Below are 21,823 nucleotides of genomic sequence, written 5' to 3'. Positions count from 1 at the left end.
CATCAGTGGAAGAAAATGTGTAGACAGACACATCTGTGATATCCACGGCTTCCTCGGAACTTCCAATGGCACCCCGTTAATGCAATAATATTAAAGCAACATTGTGCTCAAACCCACAGGCCAGATATCTGACACTTTGACCACGATCCAAGTGAAGCCCAACAACGGATTCCAGCGTGGCCTGTCCATGCGTATTTTTTGGCAACATGCACTCCTACATAGTTTGCGAGTGGGATTATCGCAAGCACTGTTGAAGCATTAAGCTTTGGTGGGGGGCTTTTCTTCCGCGGGTTGACCCGCTTCGCCCGCCCCGCGATAATTGCGCCGTAATCTATAACCCAGTCCACCCGCCCCGCGATTCAACCCGCGGGGACCTGCGGGCTACGGGTCGTCCCGCGCAACACTGTAGCCTACCTATTTATGTTAGGGATACTTACCTAAGATGTTTGGATACATAATTTTAAGTAGGGTTGTCCGATATTGGCTTTTTTACCGATAACCGATATACCGATATTGTCCAACTCTTAATTACCGATACCGATATCAACCGATACCGATATATGCGGGGATTATTGTGATTAGGGTAAGCTCAAATTTCATATCACACACACCATATACAGTAAGAACTCCTGTAACTTATTTATAAAGCAAAAAAAAAAAAAAAAATTCCTGGTCTTTTTCCAAGAATCCACGCATTTGCATTGACAAAGCATTGGCAGATTCTGCCCCAGAGGTAAAATAAAAGTGCGGTGGGAGCGCACCCTTACAAGTAAAAGTCCGGAATTCAAAATTGAGTAAAAGTACAAAAGTATTGGTATGTACTTAAGTACAGTACTTGAGTAAATGTACTTAGTTACTTTACATCCACTGGTTGTGGATGCGCGCAGCAGGCAGGCCACAGGGGACAGGCTGCGTAAGAGGCAGCTCATCCATCTCCTATAGCAGCATGCATACAGTACAGTACAGTACTGTACAGTACTGTAGCACAGTCACCAAGGGACTGAAACCAGGACAAAAGGTCTGCAACATAAGCTACACTATGTATTCAATTGTCAAGCAAATTCTAAGAGCATTTTTTTTATTCATTTTTTAATGCTGCATAACCAGAACGCGACGATGCGTGTTGTCCTCAGCTGGACTGCAGCAGTTCACCCGTTCACCCATTAAAACCATATATATATATATATATATATATATATATATATATATATATATATATATATATATATATACACTTTACTTATGTACTTTTACTCCACTACAATTATTTGAAAACTTTAGCTACTAGTTACTTTGCAGATATGAATTATGACATTATAAAACGTGCATGAACCACATCAGCCCTATTTTATACCAAGGCTATTTGAAAATAGTGTAACAGAGTATTTCTACATTGCAGTATTGATACTTTTACTTAAGTAAAACACTTGAGTACTTTTTCCTCCACTGACAATTTTCAGAAAATAAATATTTTTGAACATTTTTGAAAAATCGTGAAAGTGCCTCAGGTCTCAATGGGTTGACGGTGCATTATAATCATAGTGACAGTAGCACTGGGTTCAAGACTTGATGACACCACAGCAATGCAACCATATACAGTACTACTACAATGACCTTGATGAGCCCTTGAGCCAGTGTTGATTTTGTCGACTAAAACTATGACGAAAAATGTTCGTCGTCTACCTTTTTTCACTGACAAAAAATAAATAAAAACTAAGCTATGACGACTAAAACTAACTACGACTAAATATATTGACAATTTCGTCAACAAATAAAAGCTAGACTAAAATGTTAGTGAGGGACTAGTGGAGAAGAGATCCAGTAGAACTAAAAGACAAGTCATTTTATGTTTGGTTGCCCTTGGGTGTTGCGCTCTGAAAATAGCAGATCTACAAGCTCACAACGCGTCGCAGCGCGACGCGTTGTGAGCTTGTAGATCGTCTATTTTCAGCATGCAACCAAGTGTCAGCCATTTACGACGCCATCAAGGCACCGCCAAAATACATTTTAGTCGACTATAATCTAACGATATTTCGTCAACTAAAACTAGACTTAACATTTCAGATGACTAAAATATAACTAAAACTGAATCAAAATGTGCTGTCAAAATCAACACTGCCTTGAGCAAGGCAATATAGCGGGAAATATAACTCAGACCTCAGACAACAGAACGGTGCAGGAGAAGTGTACTGTATACCTGAGAGATACTGCATGGGGGCCGTACAAATCCCTCACTGCCTGCAGGTCGGCCTCCAGCTGAGGATGTTTGTGGAGCTCTCCATCGTAGTTCACCTGTGTGTCACACACCAAAAAAAAATACTCACAATGTTTACTTAAGTATCAACAACACTGCAGAAATACTCTGTTACAAGTAAAAGTCCGGAATTCAAAATGTACTTGAGTAAAAGTACAACAGTATTGGCATCAAAATGTACTTAAAGTACCAAAAGTAAAAGTACTCATTATGCAGAATGTCCCATTTCAAGTTTTCAAAGGTATAAACATCTTTTCAAAATAGCAGATCTACAAGCTCACAATGTGTCGCTTTGCGACACATTGTGTGCTTGTAGATCTGCTATTTTCAAATGCCCAAAATGTATATAGGGCTGAAGTGGTTAATGCATGTTTTGTAATAATAATCAAAACCTATAAAGTAACTAGTAACTAAAGTTTTCAAATAATTGTAGTGGAGTAAAAGAACATTTGCCTCTGAGATGTAGTGGAGTAGATGTTAAAGTACAGACAATTGGAAATATTCAAGTAAAGTAAAAAAATACCTCAAAATTGTACTTAAGTACAGTACTTGAGTAAATGCACTTAGTTACTTTCCACCACTGACACACACACGCACACACGCACGTACTTAGTTACTTTCTACATTAGCACACACACACGCACGCACGCACGCACGCACGCACGCACACACGCGCGCACACACACACACACACACACACACACACACACACACACACACACACACACACACACACACACACACACACACACACACACACACAGAGAGAGAGAGAGAGAGAAAATACATCATAGTTTAGCAATCGAACACAATTTAGGTATTTAGTGGACGCTCTTAATACAGAGCGATTTACAGTAAGCAAGGACAACACAAGATGATACATCAAATGCATAGGAATAGTCATCTAGGATAAACCAAGAATCTACCACCAGTCTAACAGTGAACTACTACTCTAAAAGAGATCCAAATCAAACAGTAGAATATCCCCCCAAAAAATCTATAATCGGTACATTGAAACTATACACACTATAGGATACCAGGTCAACAATGACCTGGCATCTGTCTACATAACATGCTATCTAAGTTAATTTTTTTTAGCCTTTGCATAAGACTGCAAGGTCGTCGAGGTGAGTCTTCAGATTACGGCGGAGATTGGGAGTGAGTCTGCAGTTCTAACTGCAATGGGGAGGTCATTCCACAGCAGTGTTGATTTCGTCGACTAAAACCATGATGAAAAATGTTCGTTGACGACCTTTGTTCACTGACGAAAACGAAATAAAAACGAAATAAAAACAAAGCTGCGATGACTAAAACTAAGACTAAATATATTGACAATTTTGCCAACAAATACAAACTTGCCCAAACTGTCAGGGATCGAGGGACTAGTGGAGAAGAGATCCAGTATAACTAAACGACAAGTAATTTTATGTTGGGTTGCACTCTGAAAATAGCAGATCTACAAGCTCACAACGCGTCGGCTATTTTCAGAGTGCACCAAGTGTAAAATCAGCCATTGCGACGCCATCAAGGCACCGCCAAAATACATTTTAGTCGACTAAATCAACTGTAGATTTAGTCGACTATAATCTTATGATATTTAGTTGACTAAAACTAGACCAAAACTAAAACATCTCAGATGACTGAAATATGACTGAAACTAAATGGAATTTTATTCAAAAGACTGTGACTGAAACTAAATCAAAATGTGCTGTCAAAATCAACACTGTTCCACGGTTTGGGAGCCAGATGGGAGAAGAAGAGTCTGGGACGTGTGGAGCGTTGTCCCGGATGTTTTAGCAAAAGGTTCTGACAGCAAGTACACATACAGAAAGTACACTCAACCTATGGCGGGATTTGTGACCCTCTTGACACATAGACTAATTGTGTTGAACTGGAAACAGGCCCAACCTCCCACATTCAATAATGTTGATCAATGACGTAATGCAACACCTTAAATGGGAGAAACCTACGATTTACATACGGGATTCTATTGAGAAATGTGTATACAAACTTGGCAGCCCTTTTATTGACTATGTAGAAGCCAGGCAATTAATGTCCTCTGGTTTATTGTGGTTTAATATGAGATGTCAATATTAAACCAGCTTGTAGATCTGTTTTTTTCACAAATTTAGCTTGGCACGCTTGCACGACGAAGTAGTGCATTAAAGGACCACTTCACCCATTTTCAACCTATCTTCATATACTTGGTCATTATCATATGGTAGCATGTTTGTGTCTCTGTGTCTCAGAGGTGGGCTGTGGACAGTTCTGAAACCTGCCTACCAGTGACATCATCGATGGAGAATCCAAGCTAATAGAAGCGGCAGGCTTTTGGCCCGAATTGCTGGCCTAGCGGTTCGGGCACCTAGGCTGCACCTGACAGCGTGTCGCGGGTTCGAATCCCGATCCCGACGGCCTTTGCTGCGTGTCACTCCCCGTCTCTCTCCCCTGTCTATCTACTGTACACTATGAATAAAGGCAAAATAAGCCAAAACTTCTTTTCCTGGAAAGTTACCATGCCCTCCTATGAGACACTGACCAAGTAGAACAAAATATCACCATTTTATCATGAGCATTAGTGAGGACTAATTAATGGGTTGAAAATGGTCGTCCTTTAAGAGACAAAATAACATTAAAAAGTGAAATATAAAAGGTTTCGTACCAACAGCAACACTGTACGAATAGAATAGGAAATATTTATGAGCAGGGCTAAGGATTAACGATTTCTAAAAAAAAATAACATTTATTGTATTTTTTTCATAGGTTGTCTGTGAATTCCTCTTCAATCCGGGGGAGCATCAATTGAGGGGTTCAAGCTTGAGCGACCCTAAAATCATATCAAACTTAGACGTCGGTTTGGTGTCTTTTCAGGCACAAAGATGACAATAACAAACGGAGCGATACATAGCGCCATGCACGTGCACACATAGACGTGAAAGGGGGCTTGAGCCCCTGCCCTTTTACCCGTTGGTAAAAAAGGTGCCCTCTCCAGACCATGAATGCAGCATTTTATTATGGTGAAAAATAAATGTTGAAAAAAACGAAAAAGCCCTACTCGAAGGCAGCATTCAAGGCTAAGAGAATTGCCCCTTTCTTACTCTCTAAACGCTGCATCTCCAGTAAAGCTTGAGTATACCTAATTGAGCGCTGTGTCACACACAGCATTATAGTCGCTCTACAAGCTCACAACGCGTCCCAGCGCGACGCGTTGTGAGCTTGTAGATCGGCTATTTTCGGTACGCGATACAGCGCGCAACGAAGTATATGTCCAATCGAAACCTATAACCCTTCCGGGCGCACGCACTCACATGTCCATTGTCAATGTCAATCAACGAGGAGAGCAGACGCACACAGAGAAGCGCAGACAATCAGTACTGATTGTCTCAAATTAAGACGGATCACTAGTGATCCGTCTTAATTTGAGACAGATGCAGTAGGTATTTGTGGACGAAAAAGAATCAGGCCAAATACAAATGCTTTGTGTAAAGTCTCACTGTCAGTGGTGGAAAAAGTATTCACATCTTTTATTTAAAGTAAAAGTATCAATACTGCAATGTAGAAATACTCTGTTACAAGTAAAAGTCCGGAATTCAAAAATCTACTTGAGTTAAAGTACAAAAGTATTGGTGTCAAAATATACTTAAAATACAAAAGTAGAGAGTACTCTCTACTATTATGCAGAATGTCCCATTTCACAAGTTTTCAAATGCATAACATGTATACAAATCTTTAGAAAATAGCAGATCTACAAGCTCACAATGCGTCGCGATGCGACGCATTGTGAGCTTGTAGATCGGCTATTTACAAATGGCCGAAATGTATTTAGGGTTGAAGTGGTTAATGTATGTTAATAATAATCAAAAACAAAAAAGTAACTAGTAACTAAAGTTTTCAAATAATTGTAGTGGCGTAGAAGTACAATATTTGCCTCTGAGATGTAGTGGAGTAGAAGTAAAAGCATTGGAAATTGGAAATACTCCAGTAAAGTACAAATACCTCAACATTTCACTTAAGTACAGTACTTAAGTAAATGTACTTAGTTACTTTCCACCTCAGCTCACTGTGCATTGTTCAAAGTGTATCGAAATAAACTATTCATTCAGCGTTTTCCGATGGAAAGCTTTGCCACGGCTCACCTGCTAGCAGATATATCTGGAAACCGTCCTCATTTCCAGGGCAGACAAGGTGACAGGGTCTCTCTTAACCCACTGAGACCGGGAACGCATCTGTGTAACCACTTAAACCATTATTTTATAATTTGGCTATTAAAAAATAGGGTTAGGGTTAGGGCTATTTTTTTTTATCGTGAAAATCTTTGAATATGTATATATATTTTAAAGCAAACATTTTTAACTCAAATCTTAGCTTATGGGGGGGTTCCTGGAACAACATATTTTGAGATGGGGGTCCGCGGGCAAATACATGTAATTTTGGGGATCCTTGACGTGAACATTTTTGAGAACCACTGATATTACAGCAACATACTGTAGGTTTTTTTTAAAAACTGTTAGGATTTAGACATTCGTAGAACCCCGAGAAGCAAAGATTTGAGTTAAAAATGTTCGTTTTAAAAATACAGATTTGCACAAATGTTCACGATAAAAAAAAACAGATATACAAGCTTGTATATCTGCTCTTTTTTGAATAACCAAAAGAAATCTAAAAATGACACACGATTCTTACCCGGCCTTAATGGGTTAACAGCTCATGGAATAATTACAGTAGCATTGTGTGTAGACTAGAGGAATCAAAATGAATCTGCTGGAAGTGATGGGTGGCACTGGCAGCTTAAATAGTGCTTTATTATGCTTAGATCAAAACCAAACCGAGTGCTGTCAAGAACACAAAAATGCTGTCATTACAGGGAAGACGCGCTGATATGTCATGAATACCTGCCCCCACACACACACACACACACACACACACACACACACACACACACACACACACACACACACACACACACACACACACACACACACACACACACACACACACACTTCGGCAGGGCTGAGACATTTTTATTGCCATTTATTACACTTCAGAAGATTCATTGGGAAAAATGTCTGCAGAGCTCTGAAATGTCATGTTCATAATCTATCTATGAATGCACAACACCTGTGTGCCTGTTGAATGTGTGTGTCTGTGTTTACTTCTGCTCACCGCTCAAAACACTTTGGTGAAAGTTGCAAAGCAATAGCACACATGATTGATTATGAATTACAGTACAATGGACCACAAAGTCATCAAGGCTTTTTTTGTGTTATCCTTTTAGTATTGCTCGCGCAATAGGCTCTATGCACAGCAGACATATTATCACTTCCTTCACAGGTGTTACCAATGATACTAATGAAGGCTCTGTTCCATTTAGTGTAGCACAGTGGTTTCCACGAGCCCCATAACTCTGAGAGTGTACAAATGGAACCAAATGGACCCTTGCGGGTCCATTTGGTTCCATTTGTACACTCTCAGAGTTACACACCTGTAAGGGGCCATTTGGAAGCCCATGAGGGTCCCTGGACCCCAACTGTAGACCCACTGGTGTAACAGAGTGTGAATTACACCGACTGGTGTAATTCTTTTTGTAATAAGTTTGGACTAAATCATGAACCACCCCTCTAAGTCTTGAAACTCTAGTCCTTACGGTTTTTGAGAAAAAAATACTTGAATGGGAGTTTTTTCATTTTCCCATTAAAGTGGATGGGGAAATTTAATGCACTAATACATCAATATCAATTAAACCATGTAACCAATCTCTTAGCAAAATACAAGCAGTCTATTCCCGGTGAAGCCGGTCATTTTGACATATGGCACAAAATTAGGAAAAATAAACTGTGGGAGAAATAGCGAATAAGAAAAAAGCGTTTTTCAGTTTATCTAGAACATGGTTGAAAATAAATAAATAAAAACAAATGAAAATGCTCTGGACATGCCTCTCCATACCCTATGAGTTAGGGAATGAGTTAATACCTAAAAAAAAAAAAAAAAAAAAAAATCAATTAAAAAAGTCCATTACTGCATCAAAAGTAAGAAACAATACTATAAAAACTGGTCAAACACTGGCCAAATTGTTAAATAATATAAGACAGAGGCAACATTGTGAAAATAGCTGATAACGGCTCACAACACGGAAAGTGTTGTGAGCTTGTAGATCAGCCTGAAAAGGTTGAGAAGCACTGCACTAGTCTACAGGACAGCAGGTAAACATCCACTACTCTGACACAGTCTGCAACAGGGGCTACGATTACTGTTCCTCTGCCACCGGCTTATGAGTCATCATCTGAGCTGTGACAACACCGATCAGTCACACACACACACACACACACACACACACACACACACACACACACACACACACACACACACACACACACACACACACACACACACACACACACACACACACACACACACACACACACACACACACACACACACACACACACACACACACACACACACACACACACACACACACACACACACACACAACATTTTAGTACTTTTACTTTTGGTACTTCAAGTTCATTTTGATACCAATATTTTTGTACTTTTATTCAAGTAATTTTTCAATTCCAGACTTTTACTTGAAACAAGAGTACTTCTACATTGCAGTATTGATACTTTTACTTTTACCTTTACTTACACACACACACAGACACGCACGCACGCACGCACGTGCACTCGGTTTCATTCAATGAGCCTGGCCGATGTCTTTGCGTTCTAGACATAAACCAAGGAGTATAGGGCTGGTCCATTAACGCGGAAACCGATACTTAGAAACCAACAACAGACCTAATCCTGCTCGTGCAGGTGAACCACTTGAATCCACAGCATCCATATTCTAAGGGAACGTTACCTGACGCGTTGTGAGCTTGTAGATCACCTATTGTTTTGGTGAAGGGTTTTGATGTATAGATGAAACAAAAGCCCCAGTTTGGATCCAGAATTACCGGGCAAGATTACCATCTATAGCAGTGGTTCTCAACCTTTTCAGGCCGTGACCCCCCAAAATAATCATATATGAACTGGGGACCCCCCATTTTGTTTGACTCCGTTCCACAGATAAATATTGTGAAAATAGCGTTGCGAGGCGGTGTGAGCTTGTAGATCGGCTATTTTCAAAATGTTTGCCTCTTTCTTATATTATTATCATAGTTTGTTGATTACTTTTGATGCAGTAATGGTATTTTTCTTTCAAGGAAGCCAAGTGAAATAACGGTCAAATTCCTTGCATGTGTCGACATGCACGGCCAACAAAGATAATTCTGATAGAACCGAAAGTTGTAACCACAGAAGCTACCCATTCTGAAGCTTCACACACATCTGCAAACTGGCAACTCAGGAGGGCTGTGGTGATCTAAAGTGACCTTTACCGGTGATATTTGACCACACAATTCTAATCAGTTCATCCTCGAGTCCAAGTGGCCGTTTAGGCTATAACCCTGCGTCACCAGGCGTTCCACACGGACGAAAAGCCTGGTTTTCATTCTAAAACTAACCACTGTGATCCTGTCTAGGCCAGTGTTTCTCAAAGTGGGTCCGGGGACCCCCAGGGGTCCTTGAGGGAATTCCAGGGGGTCCCCACCTAAATAATAAATAGTTAGGAACCAAATGGACCCTTATGGGTCTGTAACTCAGAGAGTGTACAAATGGAACCAAATGGACCCTAACGGGTCAATTTGGTTACATTTGTACACTCTCAGAGTTAGATTAACATTGATTTTATAATATAAATTGGGGTCCAAGAGATAGAAATGCCTTTAAATGGGGGTCCTTAGCCTAATGCATGTCAAACTGGGGGTCCTTGAAGTTAAGATGGTTGAAAATCACTGCTAGAGCCGTAAAAAATATTCTCTTATGGGGGTCCTTGGCATATCTTTTCAAATGGGGGTCCACGGGCTAATAAGTGTCAACTTGGGGGGCCTTGAAATGAAAAACTTTCATAACCACTGGTCTAGGCCACGCCTATCTAGTCGCGCTACAAGTTAGAATAGTTTATTTTTTGTATTCCTCTGTTATTTTTGTATTCCCCTGCCAGGTCGTTTGTTAGTGAAATACTGAGTCAACATTAAAGTGTACCGTTGTTGTTATTAGTGAAATGTGATAAAGCAATAAAATGCTGAGTCAACATTAAAGTGTAGTGTCGTTGTTATTAGTGAAATGTGATAAAGCAATAAAATGCTGAGTCAACATTAAAGTGTAGCGTCGTTGTTATTAGTGAAATGTGATAAAGCAATACAATGCTGAGTCAACATTAAAGTGTAGCGTCGTTGTTATTAGTGAAATGTGATAAAGCAATACAATGCTGAGTCAACATTAAAGTGTAGCGTCGTTGTTATTAGTGAAATGTGTTAAAACAATAAAAGGCAGAGTCAACATTAAAGTGTAGTATCATTGTTATTAGTGCAATGTGATAAACCAATACAATGCAGGGTCAACATTAAAGTGTAGTGTTGTTGTTATTAGTGAAATGCTGAGTCAGCATTAAAGTGTAGCGTCGTTGTTATTAGTGAAATGCTGAGTCAGCATTAAAGTGTAATGTTGTTGTTATTAGTGAAATGCTGAGTCAACATTAAAGTGTAGCGTCGTTGTTATTAGTGCAATGTGATAAACCAATACAATGCAGGGTCAACATTAAAGTGTAGTGTTGTTGTTATTAGTGAAATGCTGAGTCAGCATTAAAGTGTAGCGTCGTTGTTATTAGTGAAATGCTGAGTCAACATTAAAGTGTAATGTTGTTGTTATTAGTGAAATGCTGAGTCAACATTAAAGTGTAGTGTCGTTGTTATTAGTGAAATGTGATAAAGCAATAAAAGGCTGAGTTAACATTAAAGTATAGTTTTGCTGTTATTAGTGAAATGCTGAGTCAACATTACAGTGTAGTGTCGTTGTTATTAGTGAAATGTGATAAAGCAATAAAAGGCTGAGTTAACATTAAAGTATAGTTGTGCTGTTATTAGTGAAATGCTGAGTCAACATTAAAGTGTAGCGTCGTTGTTATTAGTGAAATGTGATAAAGCAATAAAAGGCTGAGTTAACTAACATTAAAGTATAGTTGTGCTGTTATTAGTGAAATGCTGAGTCAACATTAAAGTGTAGCGTCGTTGTTATTTGTGAAATGTGATAAAGCAATAACCTGCTGAGTCAACATTAAAGTGCAGTGTAAGCTGTGTTACCTGGCCTCCATAGTAGAACTCCTCAGAGTCATTGTCTCCCTCTGAGTCCTCCTCTGGTGCATAATGGACCTGGAAGACACGGCAAAGCACACTGTCATCTGCATAGCCTCGCTGTCACACACACACACACACACACACACACACACACACACACACACACACACACACACACACACACACACACACACACACACACACACACACACACACACACACACACAAACCTTGTATAACTATATTTCATATTTTCAGTTAATGCCCTATTTTAGACTATGTCGTATGACAGTGTTGGGCAAAAGTTCCAAAAATAGCCGAGCTTGTAGGTGTGCTATTTTCACTTCTTTTTCTTTCAGGGAGAGGGAGAGCAGGGAGAAAACAAATCTAACATTAAATGAGCATAAACATCAAACGATGAAGCCTTACACTGGATACACTGGAACTCTTTTTTTCCCATTTCCTGTTTTGGACATACAACGACAAAAAGACACATTCCCCAGTGATGTACGTGTGTGTGTGTGTGTGTGTGTGTGTGTGTGTGTGTGTGTGTGTGTGCGTGCGTGCGTGCGTGCGTGCGGCGTGTGCGTGTGTGTGTGTGTGTGCGCGTGTGCGTGTGTTTCCTGCTAAGTTTGGTTGTCAACCAACCATTACAAAGTTACTATAAATCTGATGCTGTATGCACTAGAAGGATATATTGTTAAACAATAAACAATTGTGTAATTGAAATGTCACATTTACAGGCCCTCTGGAGAGCAAGGCTCTCTGGAGACCGAGGCTCTCTGGAGACCAAGGCTCTCTGGAGAGCCAGGTGCTCCAGAGAGCAGGGCCCTTCGGAGAGCAAGGCCATCTGGAGAGCCAGGTGCTCATGTGTCTCACGTCAATCTACCAGAGCACCCCCCTGGTAGCCAAATTAACTGATTCTAATAGTATATAGTCACTTTTATGAAAGCTGTATGGCACTCAAAGTTTCTGACATGTTCAAGGCTAGTGAACCGGTTAGGCCAGGTTCTCAAAGTGGGGTCCAGGGACCCCCTGGGGTCCTTTTTGGGGTCCCCCCCCCAAAAAAGTGAGATCATTAACATGTAGTTCAACCACATTAACTGTACATGCTACAGCTATTCATGCTACAGCTATTCAAAAATAGCAGATCTACTAGCTCACAAGACTGTGACAGGTGGAAACCTTGTTTTTTTCAAAGTTCTATCGATTACTCTTCAAGTCTCCATTGAGTCTCGGCTGGGCATCAAATAGGCTCTACAGTATGCACAGCAGCCATTAAATTGGGCCTCTTCCACACTTACTTCACAGGTGTTACCAATGATACTAATGAAGGCTCTGTTCCATTCTGCTCAAACAGAGTCAGGGTGCTGATATTGTGCATGTTGGCTCACTGGACAACACTCTGCCACCAGTGGGTCTCAAAGTGTGGTCCAGGGACCCTCAAGGTTCCTTGAGGGGGTTCCACATGGCCCCTTAAAAAGGTGTGTAACTCTCAGTTATGGGGGTCCTTGAAATTAAAAGGTTCGAGAACCACTGTGCTACATGAAATGGAACAGAACCTTCATTAGTATCATTGGTAAAAACCTGTGAAGGAAGTAAGGCAGAGGCCCTATTTCTTTCCAATATGGCTGCTGTGCATAGAGCCTATTATTGGCTTAGGAATGCGACAAAAAATATACAAATATCTACATGAATTCAAGGCTTCATGGGGTGTGTAATTGATAGAAAATAAGTCATTTTTTTGGGTGGACTAGCCCTTTAAGATAAGTGGTTTCTGCCCGACAGCAACAAGGTATTTCTGTAGATAATTGTCAGGCAGCCTGGGCAGCAGAGGAGCACGGGTGTCATCCTACCTGGTTCTTCTCTATGTGAAGTTTGGTCTTGATGGACAGGCCACTGGTTGCATCATAACTCAGTTTGATCTCTGTCGGCGAGAAATAACGAGGAAACAAATCCATTCAGAACAGTTTGGTGTCAGCGCTGTACTCTCACTTTACATTTCACTCACACACATGCCAATTAGGGAAACTCCAGACAAAAGACTAAACAGTGATATTATCCACACAGTGAGAGAATAGCCTGTCTATACGAAACAATTCTTCTCATTACCTGTTCTGTTCTCAACTGACAGGCTGGCATACAGCACTATTACAAACTCCTACAAATGTCTCCTCCACTACAATTATCTATAAACTTTAGTTACTGGTAGTTACTTTGCCGATTTCGATTATTAATACAAAACACACAGTAACCACTTAAGTTCTATTTTAAACCAATCTACAAGCTATTGTGAGCTATTTAAAAAAAAGAAGGTATGACATATTTTTGAAACATTTGAGCAATTTTTAACTTATGGTACTATAGATATATTTCGATGCCCACATTTTTTGTAGTTTTACTCAAGAACGATGTTGAATACTGGACGTTTACATTTAACAGAGTATTTATTCGAGCATTGGTTCTCAAAGTGGGGTCCGGGGACCCCCAGGGGTGTTAATATAGCATCTCAATAATTTTAACCTTTTATACTTTGGCTATTCAAAAATAGCGGATATACAAGCTTATAGCGCGGCACTGAGTGCCGTGCTATGAGCTTGTAGATCTGCTATTTTTGAAATATCTTGAAAATTTGTGCAAATCTTCTTTAAAGCGAACATTTGTAACTCATATCCTTGCTTTTGCGGGGTCCCTGGAACAAAATATTTGGAGATGGGGGTCCGTGGCCAAATACATATCATTTTGGCCCTTGACATGAAAAAGTTTGCGAACCACTGTATTAGAGTGCGGTATCGCTACTTTTACTTGGAGAAAAAAATGAATCTGAGTACTTCTTGCCCCACTGGCTACTGCACAGTTTACACACAAACACACCATCCCAACAACTCTAGCTAGCAATGAAGATGTATAATGAGGCACGCAATGGCCGCCCGGCTCGTTCAATAGACTAATTGCTCGGAAAACAACAGTTCAGTACAGTATCTGACGGGCTTGCTGTGCATTCACTTGTACTTTCCCCTGTCCTGCACGATATGCAAGCACGGTGCAGGTTGTATAGTGTTTATTGTATCATGTCTGCCATTTATTGAGGGTGTTACGTTGAATGCTGTTTCAACAGTACTTTTTCTTGACCCTGTAATCTGTATCTTAACTGCTGTGTTGCTTTTTGGCGACTGAATAGGGGTTGTGAAGGTGGTCTGTACAGAGGACAGGTGGTGATTAAGTGTTGTGAATGTGGTCTTTACACGGGGACGGGTGGTCTATGTGTTGTGAAGGTGGTCTGTATAGGGCATTGGTTCTCAAAGTGGGGTCCTTGAGGGAGTTTCAGGGGGTCCCCAGATAAATGATGGATAGTTAGGAACCAAATGGACCGTTATGGGTCTGTAACTCTGAGAGTGTACAAATGGAACCAAATGGACCCGTTAGGGTCCATTTGGTTCCATTTGGTCCATTTGGTTCCATTTTGGTTCCATTTGGTCCGTTAGCTAATAAGTGTCAATTTGGGGGTCCTTGTCATGAAAAAGTTTGAGAACCACTGGTATAGGGGACAGGTGGTGACGGTGGTCCGCTTAAGCTCCCCACACTCGCATGCTGCACTGTCTGACAGGCCCCACTTCTTCATAGTTGATTAGAAGCAGCCGACCCCGGTACGCAGGCAGTTCAGTAGGGTCCATTCATTGCCACAACTCCCATTCCTGCTTCCAGGATGCCGCGCGGCCATGCGTTTGCAGACAGGCCCTCAGGGATTAGAACTAAGCATCTCTTGTGCCGCCTTATTGGTGGGCAAACAGAGAGAGTAAAGAGACACCGCGAGCGAGCGAGCGCTCGCGGCACGCCAGGACAGTCTGTTTGAAACACATATCTTTTAATGACTTGTCATCGCTCGTTCGAGTTGCTGGCAGTGGGTATGAGATGTCAAGACACCTTCCAAAGACTTCATGTAAATCCGTAAGTTAAGATCATTATACGTTGCCCCTCATCTTCTGTTATAGGCTGTATTCAAAGAAGCCATATTATGAAGACATTCACAGGTGATACCAATGATACTAATGAAGGCTCTATTCCATTGTGGTCAAACAGAGTCAGGGTGCTGATATTGTGCATGTTGGCCCACTGGAAACACTCTGCTACTCTGGGTCTACAGTTGGGGTCCAGGGACCCTCATGGGCTTCCAAATGGCCCCTTACAGGTGTGTAACTCTGAGAGTGTACAAATGGAACCAAATGGACCCGTAAGGGTCCATTTGGTTCCATTTGTACACTCTCAGAGTTATGGGGGTCGTGGAAACCACTGTGCTACACTAAATGGAACAGAGCCTTCATTAGTATCATTGGTAACACCTGTGAAGGAAGTGATAATATGGCTGTTGTGCATAGAGCCTATTAGAAGATAGATTAGGTCATCGGACTTCCCACACCCACACTTTCTGATATGAACAATAAGGCCATCACACACTTAGCACTTACGATAACAAAGGACACTGATCATTCCCTTGTATCGCTACTTCAAAATTCATTCAATCTGGGCCAAGATACAGAACCTTGAAGTGGGAAAAGGCTAGTTTAGCAGTAGTTTTGTCCCCTCAGCCATTGCAGCATTAAACAAACTGCCCCGTCGATAGGATGGTTTATAGCGGGGACCTCATGTATTGTCTTGGTGTTGTGTTGTGTCATATGTTATTTTGTGGCAGATGGTTATGTGTTGTTTTTTGTTGTTGCTTTTAAAGGGATTCTAGGCAACTTCAGAGATCAAAAAAAGAAAAATAACTGTTGTCAATAACTGCTGTAACCAAATGGACCCTTATAGAGCTTTAACTCTTGAGAGCGTAAAATGAAACCAAATGGACGGTCCATTTGGTTTCATTTTACGCTCTCAAGAGTTAAATTATTGTTAAACATCTGCATTACTTAATTAAGTCTACACAATTAGATAATGTAGAAGAACTGTTATTTTGATCAACGTGTGCCTGTTATCTCTCCCAATACAGCATGGAATTTGTTAGCCAGCGATAACAATGTTTTGGGTCTGAGAGGCTAAATCTCATCAAACGGTGGTTCCGTGGCTCAAATGCCAATCATGCACGCGGTTACAATGTTTTTTTTTTTCCCCCGGTGGAAAGAAGAGAGACTCGCCTTTCCACCGAGACATCGGTTGTTTACATCCGCGTTGAAAGATAATTCTGTGGATCGTCAAAATAAGGTAAAACCGCTGGCAGTGGTGGATACATTAATTAATTAATACCTGGCAATGAATGTGTTAAGTGTTGTAGAAATCAAATCCACTTTACATTTGTGCCTGGGGGGGGGAAGAAATCTCTGACGGTCCATCCTAATGATGAGGCTGTCAGAACTACTGTCAAACTATTATGAACATTTATTTTTAATAGGGTACAGCTAAAATTCATGGGTAAAGTACCAGAGATTAATTGCCGTCATTCGGACACTTACCTGCAGCAATGCGATGGAAAATAATAGGAATTGGATCCGTGGTGATTAAAACCTCGTCATCGTTTTCAGAGTTGGACACGTAGGTGTTGTCTGCAATGAAATGTTTTAAAAAGTTTACAAATCATGTATTTTTGGCTGTTCAAAAATAGCAGATCTACAAGCTCATAGCTACGAGCTTGTAGATCTGCTATTTTTGAAAAATCGTGAAAATTTGTGCACATTTTGGAATGTAGTATATATTTTTAAAGTGAACATTTGTAACTCAAATCTTTGCTTCTGGGGGTCCCTGGAACAATATATTTTGAGATGGGGGTCCGCGGCCAAATACATATAGTTGACATTAAAAGGTTTGAGCACCACTGATATAGAAACATAAGTATTTTCAGAAAACTATGTAGGATTTAGAAGACATTTGTAGAATCGGTCTCAGGTTAAATCTACTATGGAAAAGGGAAGCTAGAAGTCTGTTTCACAATTCACAATCATTTGCCTTAAGAGACTTTAACACATAGCAGTACGGGTGCAACAGTTAATTGAACTAATCGATTCAAGTGATTGTTATCAATTTTAATAAAAGTATTGATTTTCAGAAGCTTCCCAAAATAAAGGAAATAGCCAATCTACAAGATCACAACGCGTCACGCTTTGATGAATCAGAAAGGTATTCAATAAAATAATCTCAAAGAAAATACTAGTTGCAGCCTTAGACCTCACTTCACAAAGTGGGGTCCGGGGACCCCCAAGGGTCCTTGAGGGGGTTCCAGGGGGTCCCCAGCTAAATGAGTTAATACAGCATCACAATCAGTATAACCACCTTTGAACCACTCTATCATGCATCGGATATTAGAAAATAGAAGATCTACAAGCTCACAACGTGCGATGCATTGTGAGCTTGGAGATCTGCTATTTTCAGAACATTTTGAGAAACTGCGAAAAATGTTGAAGGTTTTTGAAAAATGTTAAAGGACGACTTCACCGATTTTCAACCTATCTTCATATAATTGGTCCTCACTAATACTCATGATAAAATGGTACAATTTTTTTCTATTTGGTCTGTGTCTCATAGGAGGGCTGTGGACAGTCCAGAAACCCGTCTACCAGTGACATCATCGTTAGGCATGATTTTTTTTCCCAACAAGATTTCACATTTCTTATTTAGATTTTTATTAACACGAGAACAATGGCTTCTTTTATTACATTGCAACTTTCCAGGAATAGAAAGCCTGCAGTTTCTATTAGCTTGGATTCCCCATTGATGATGTCACTGGTAGACGGGACTCGGAACTGTCCACAGCCAACAGAGTAGAAAAAAATTGTACCATTTTATCATATAGTATTATTTGAGGACCAATTATATGAAGATAGGTTGAAAATCGGTGAAGTCGTCCTTTAACAACACAAATCTTGTATTGGGGTCCCTGGCACAAAATGTTTTCAGGTGGGGATCCGTGGTCAAACCCATATTAATTTGGGGGTCCTTGATATGGAAAAATAACCACTGTCCTGGTAGAATTCCTGAAGCACACACATCACAGCAGTTGGCCCAAAATGAATGACTGCACTAATCATCCATGGCTGTTAACTTCCTCGTGTGACACGACCCAAAGTGGCCATCTTGTCACCACACAGACCTAATAGCTCATCGAGTTAATTAACGCATAAACGAGTGTGTAGGTCAATGCCAAGGCCAGAACGGAGAGCGTGACGTGACCCTTCAGCACTCAACAATCCATTTCCTCAGCCAAATAAAAAAAACAGTGACAGTTAGTGTATATATACACTAGGACAACAAAATGCAGCAGCCAGAATCCTAACAAACACCAGGAAAAGGGACCACATTACCCCTGTACTTGCGTCCTTGCACTGGATCCCTGTGAAGTTTAGAATAGATTTTAAAGTTATTTTACTTGTTTTTAAAGCCTCGAATGGCCTAGCACCTTGCTCCTGTATCTGTCAGATTGCCTGCAGAAGTACTGTACGTCCCAGGCCGCCCCCTCAGGTCACTCGGTGCTGGACTGTTGACGGAGCTATCAACAAATGGCAAGAGACATGGAGAGGCTGCCTTTGGTAGCTACTGTATGCACCAAGGATTTGGAACCTTCTCCCCCTGAATATCAGACAGGCAACCTCGGTTGATGGCTTTAAGAGGCAGCTAAAAACCCATTTCTATGACCTTGCTTTTAACTGATCTCCTTTTAACTGTTCCCCCCACCCCACACACACTTTTCCCACTGTTTTTATTTTTCTCTTGATTTAACTTGTGTTTTTGAGCGGTGTAGCCGCTCCTATAAGTGGGGTTGGGAATTCGTCTTTCCCTGTACTGTGATTGGCTGACTCTATTCACACCCTTTTCGCCGTACCGTGATTGGCTGACTCTATTCAGAGCCTTTGCTTTGATTGGCTAGCGAGACGCATGATGAAATAATAACCTATAAATAGCACGACGCACTTCAAAAAATCTTTTTTTTTTTTTTTAAGTGAGCTTCCATCACTGTGATGACCACTGTTGTTTCTAAATAACACCGCTTCACACTGGGTGTGTTTTTTAACCTGAATGTAGCACTTTGAACTTCATTTATGCAGTGGTGCTCTATAAATAAAGATTATTATTATAGGACAGTGGTTTTCAACTTTTTTTTGGCTCAGGGCACCCCTGTAAATAACTTTATCACGGCTTCCCTGAATCCGTTTCCATTAGGACAGATTGAAAAAAACTTTTTTACTTGCCGTTTAACCACTTGAACCCCAGCATCCCTATTCACCAAAAATAGCCGATCTACAAGCTCAAAACTGCTCTTTGGTGAAGAGACTTGGCGTACTAGGCTGAAAAATAACACACTAAGTACAGTGCAACTCGGGTCTGTTTTACTAAGTATAGAGGGTCTAAGTGGTTAAACTGAAGGGATATTGATAAATTCAGAATATTATTTCTGCTGCTTGCGTCACAGCACCCTAGGGTGCCACGGCACCCACTTTGAGAATGCCTGCACTAGAATGCTGACACTAATACAGAAAACAGTCAGTGGAGAGATGGACAGGAGTGGACAGTGACAGTATACATACTTCACTGCTCTGAAAGGCGTAAGCATCTACAAGCTCACAACGCCTCGCATCGCCACGCGTTGTGAGCTTGTATATATGCTAAAAAAGGCTTAAAAAAGGGCTTAAGTGGTTAAAGATCAGTAATTATTGTCCGATAACATGATACATATCACTCTGAAATGGCTATTCTGCATATTGAGTGTGTTTGCTACTAAGTATATTTTGATGTTAATACTGTTTTTGACTTTGACTAACAGTAAGATTTTGATGCGGGACTTTTACTTCAACAACATATTTGTTTACTTTTTTTACTCTATTATGTATTTTTTGTGTGTGAATAAAATTGTATTTGTTCCAATCTGTATGGTAGAGTATGCTAATACAATATAACTTATACAATAGGAGTGGTTGTATTTGGTCTCCCTGCTCTTCTATTGAGAAGAGGTCTAGATCGTGTCACACAAACTTTGACACGATCCTGTTTCTGGTTTCACAAAAATTAATTCAATTTCTCCCCAGAGCAAGCAGACATGCAGGCTCTATTCCCTCAGTGGTAAAAATGTCAGCACTTGTTCAAATCCGGGGTAGAACAGGAAAGTTGCATAGTGCAGCTTTAAACCATTTAAACCGGTAAAGCATCAGATTTTAACCACTTAAACCATCGTTGTATACTTTGTAGTGATGCGCGGGTTGACCCGTAACCCGCGGGACCCGCGGGTCAACCCGCGGCGCGGGTGGGTCAAGTCAGAATTTCGGAGAAAATGATGCGGGCTGAGGGTGAGCGGGTCACGCGCTCTCACACGCAAAAAAAATAAAAATAATAACATGCTCTTGTTTTGTCTTTATTCCTAATAAGAATAAGAATAATAACAATAAAACAGTTTGAATACACTTGGGGATTATTTTCTAACCATAATTTTACAGAATAAAAAAAAAATCGCGGGTCGCGGGCGGGTTGAGCCATAGATTTATATATGGGTTCGCGGGGCGGGCTGAGGCGGGTTGCGTTCCGTGGCGGGGCGGGGCGGGGCGGGGCGGGGCGGGTCATGAAAAAACCCGACCCGCGCATCACTAATACTTTGGCTATTCAAAAATAGCAGATATACAGGCTCCTTGACATGGAAAAGTTGGAGCACCTCTGATATAGCAACATACCGTATGTATTTGGCCGCGGACCCCCATCTCAAAATGTTTTGTTCCAGGGACCCCCCAGAAGCAAAGATTTGAGTTACAAATGTTCGCTTAAAAAAATATATATGTTTAAAGAATTGCACACAATTTCAAGATTAAAAAAAAGAGCAGATCTACAAGCTCATAGCGTGGCACTCGGTGCCCCTCTATGAGCTTGCAGATCTGCTATTTTTGAAAAGCCCAAAACAATCTGAAACGACAGAAACTTTGTCAGAATGTTCCTTGTTGGTGTACTGTAAGTGACTTTGAGAGCGCTGCAATGTAAGTCAATGAGGAGGCTATCTTTGGAATGTCTATTTATAATCAATCTACTGAAGATATCTGACTAAAAGTTGGCGTTACCATAGTAACTACACAACCCAAACCTCCAACCAAAGAGTCAGTGTGCTTTAAAAGGAGAAACCTTCAGGTAGAAACCTTGTATGTCCAAAACAGTTACTTTTCAAGAAAATTGATACTTTTGCTACATCCTTGCTGTCGGGCAGAAACCTCTTATCTCTGTATTTAAAGAGGTGGTGCCATGGTTTTGCACTTTTTCTGTTTTTCATGTGTCTATGAGGTTGATAGAACTTCATTAAGCCCCCTGGTGGTGTTTTTATGGTGTTTTATGTCTTCTCTGACTATTTTGAGTTTCTAACTGGAGGCTGAAACCTTGAGGGTCAAACGTGCCAATAGAGAAACAGCCCTTTAGTGACATAGTAAAAACATACCCTCCC

The 21,823-nt window shown here is 40.7% G+C and overlaps 1 protein-coding gene across 2 annotated transcripts in view; it reads right to left on the bottom strand.

Moving 5' to 3' along the window:
* parp8 (poly (ADP-ribose) polymerase family, member 8) overlaps positions 1-21,823 on the bottom strand; it is a 117,153-nt gene that overhangs the window by 63,306 nt on the left and 32,024 nt on the right. For both annotated transcript variants that reach the window (XR_014600696.1, XM_084055971.1), the window contains exons 4-7: positions 16,875-16,964; positions 13,284-13,354; positions 11,434-11,502; positions 2,198-2,292 (exon numbers count right to left, since the gene is read on the bottom strand). Coding sequence is in view for 1 of the 2 variants with exons in the window: in XM_084055971.1 (XP_083912097.1) it covers positions 2,198-2,292; positions 11,434-11,502; positions 13,284-13,354; positions 16,875-16,964 (325 nt within the window). In the remaining variant the exon portion in view is untranslated. The remainder of the gene's footprint in view (positions 1-2,197; positions 2,293-11,433; positions 11,503-13,283; positions 13,355-16,874; positions 16,965-21,823) is intronic.

The sequence above is a fragment of the Gymnoscopelus microlampas genome, assembly GCF_963454915.1.
Source record: "Gymnoscopelus microlampas genome assembly, chromosome: 4".
Lineage (NCBI taxonomy): Eukaryota > Metazoa > Chordata > Actinopteri > Myctophiformes > Myctophidae > Gymnoscopelus > Gymnoscopelus microlampas.
Note: the sequence above shows the minus strand (reverse complement) of the source record. Positions and strands in the feature narration are given on the sequence as shown.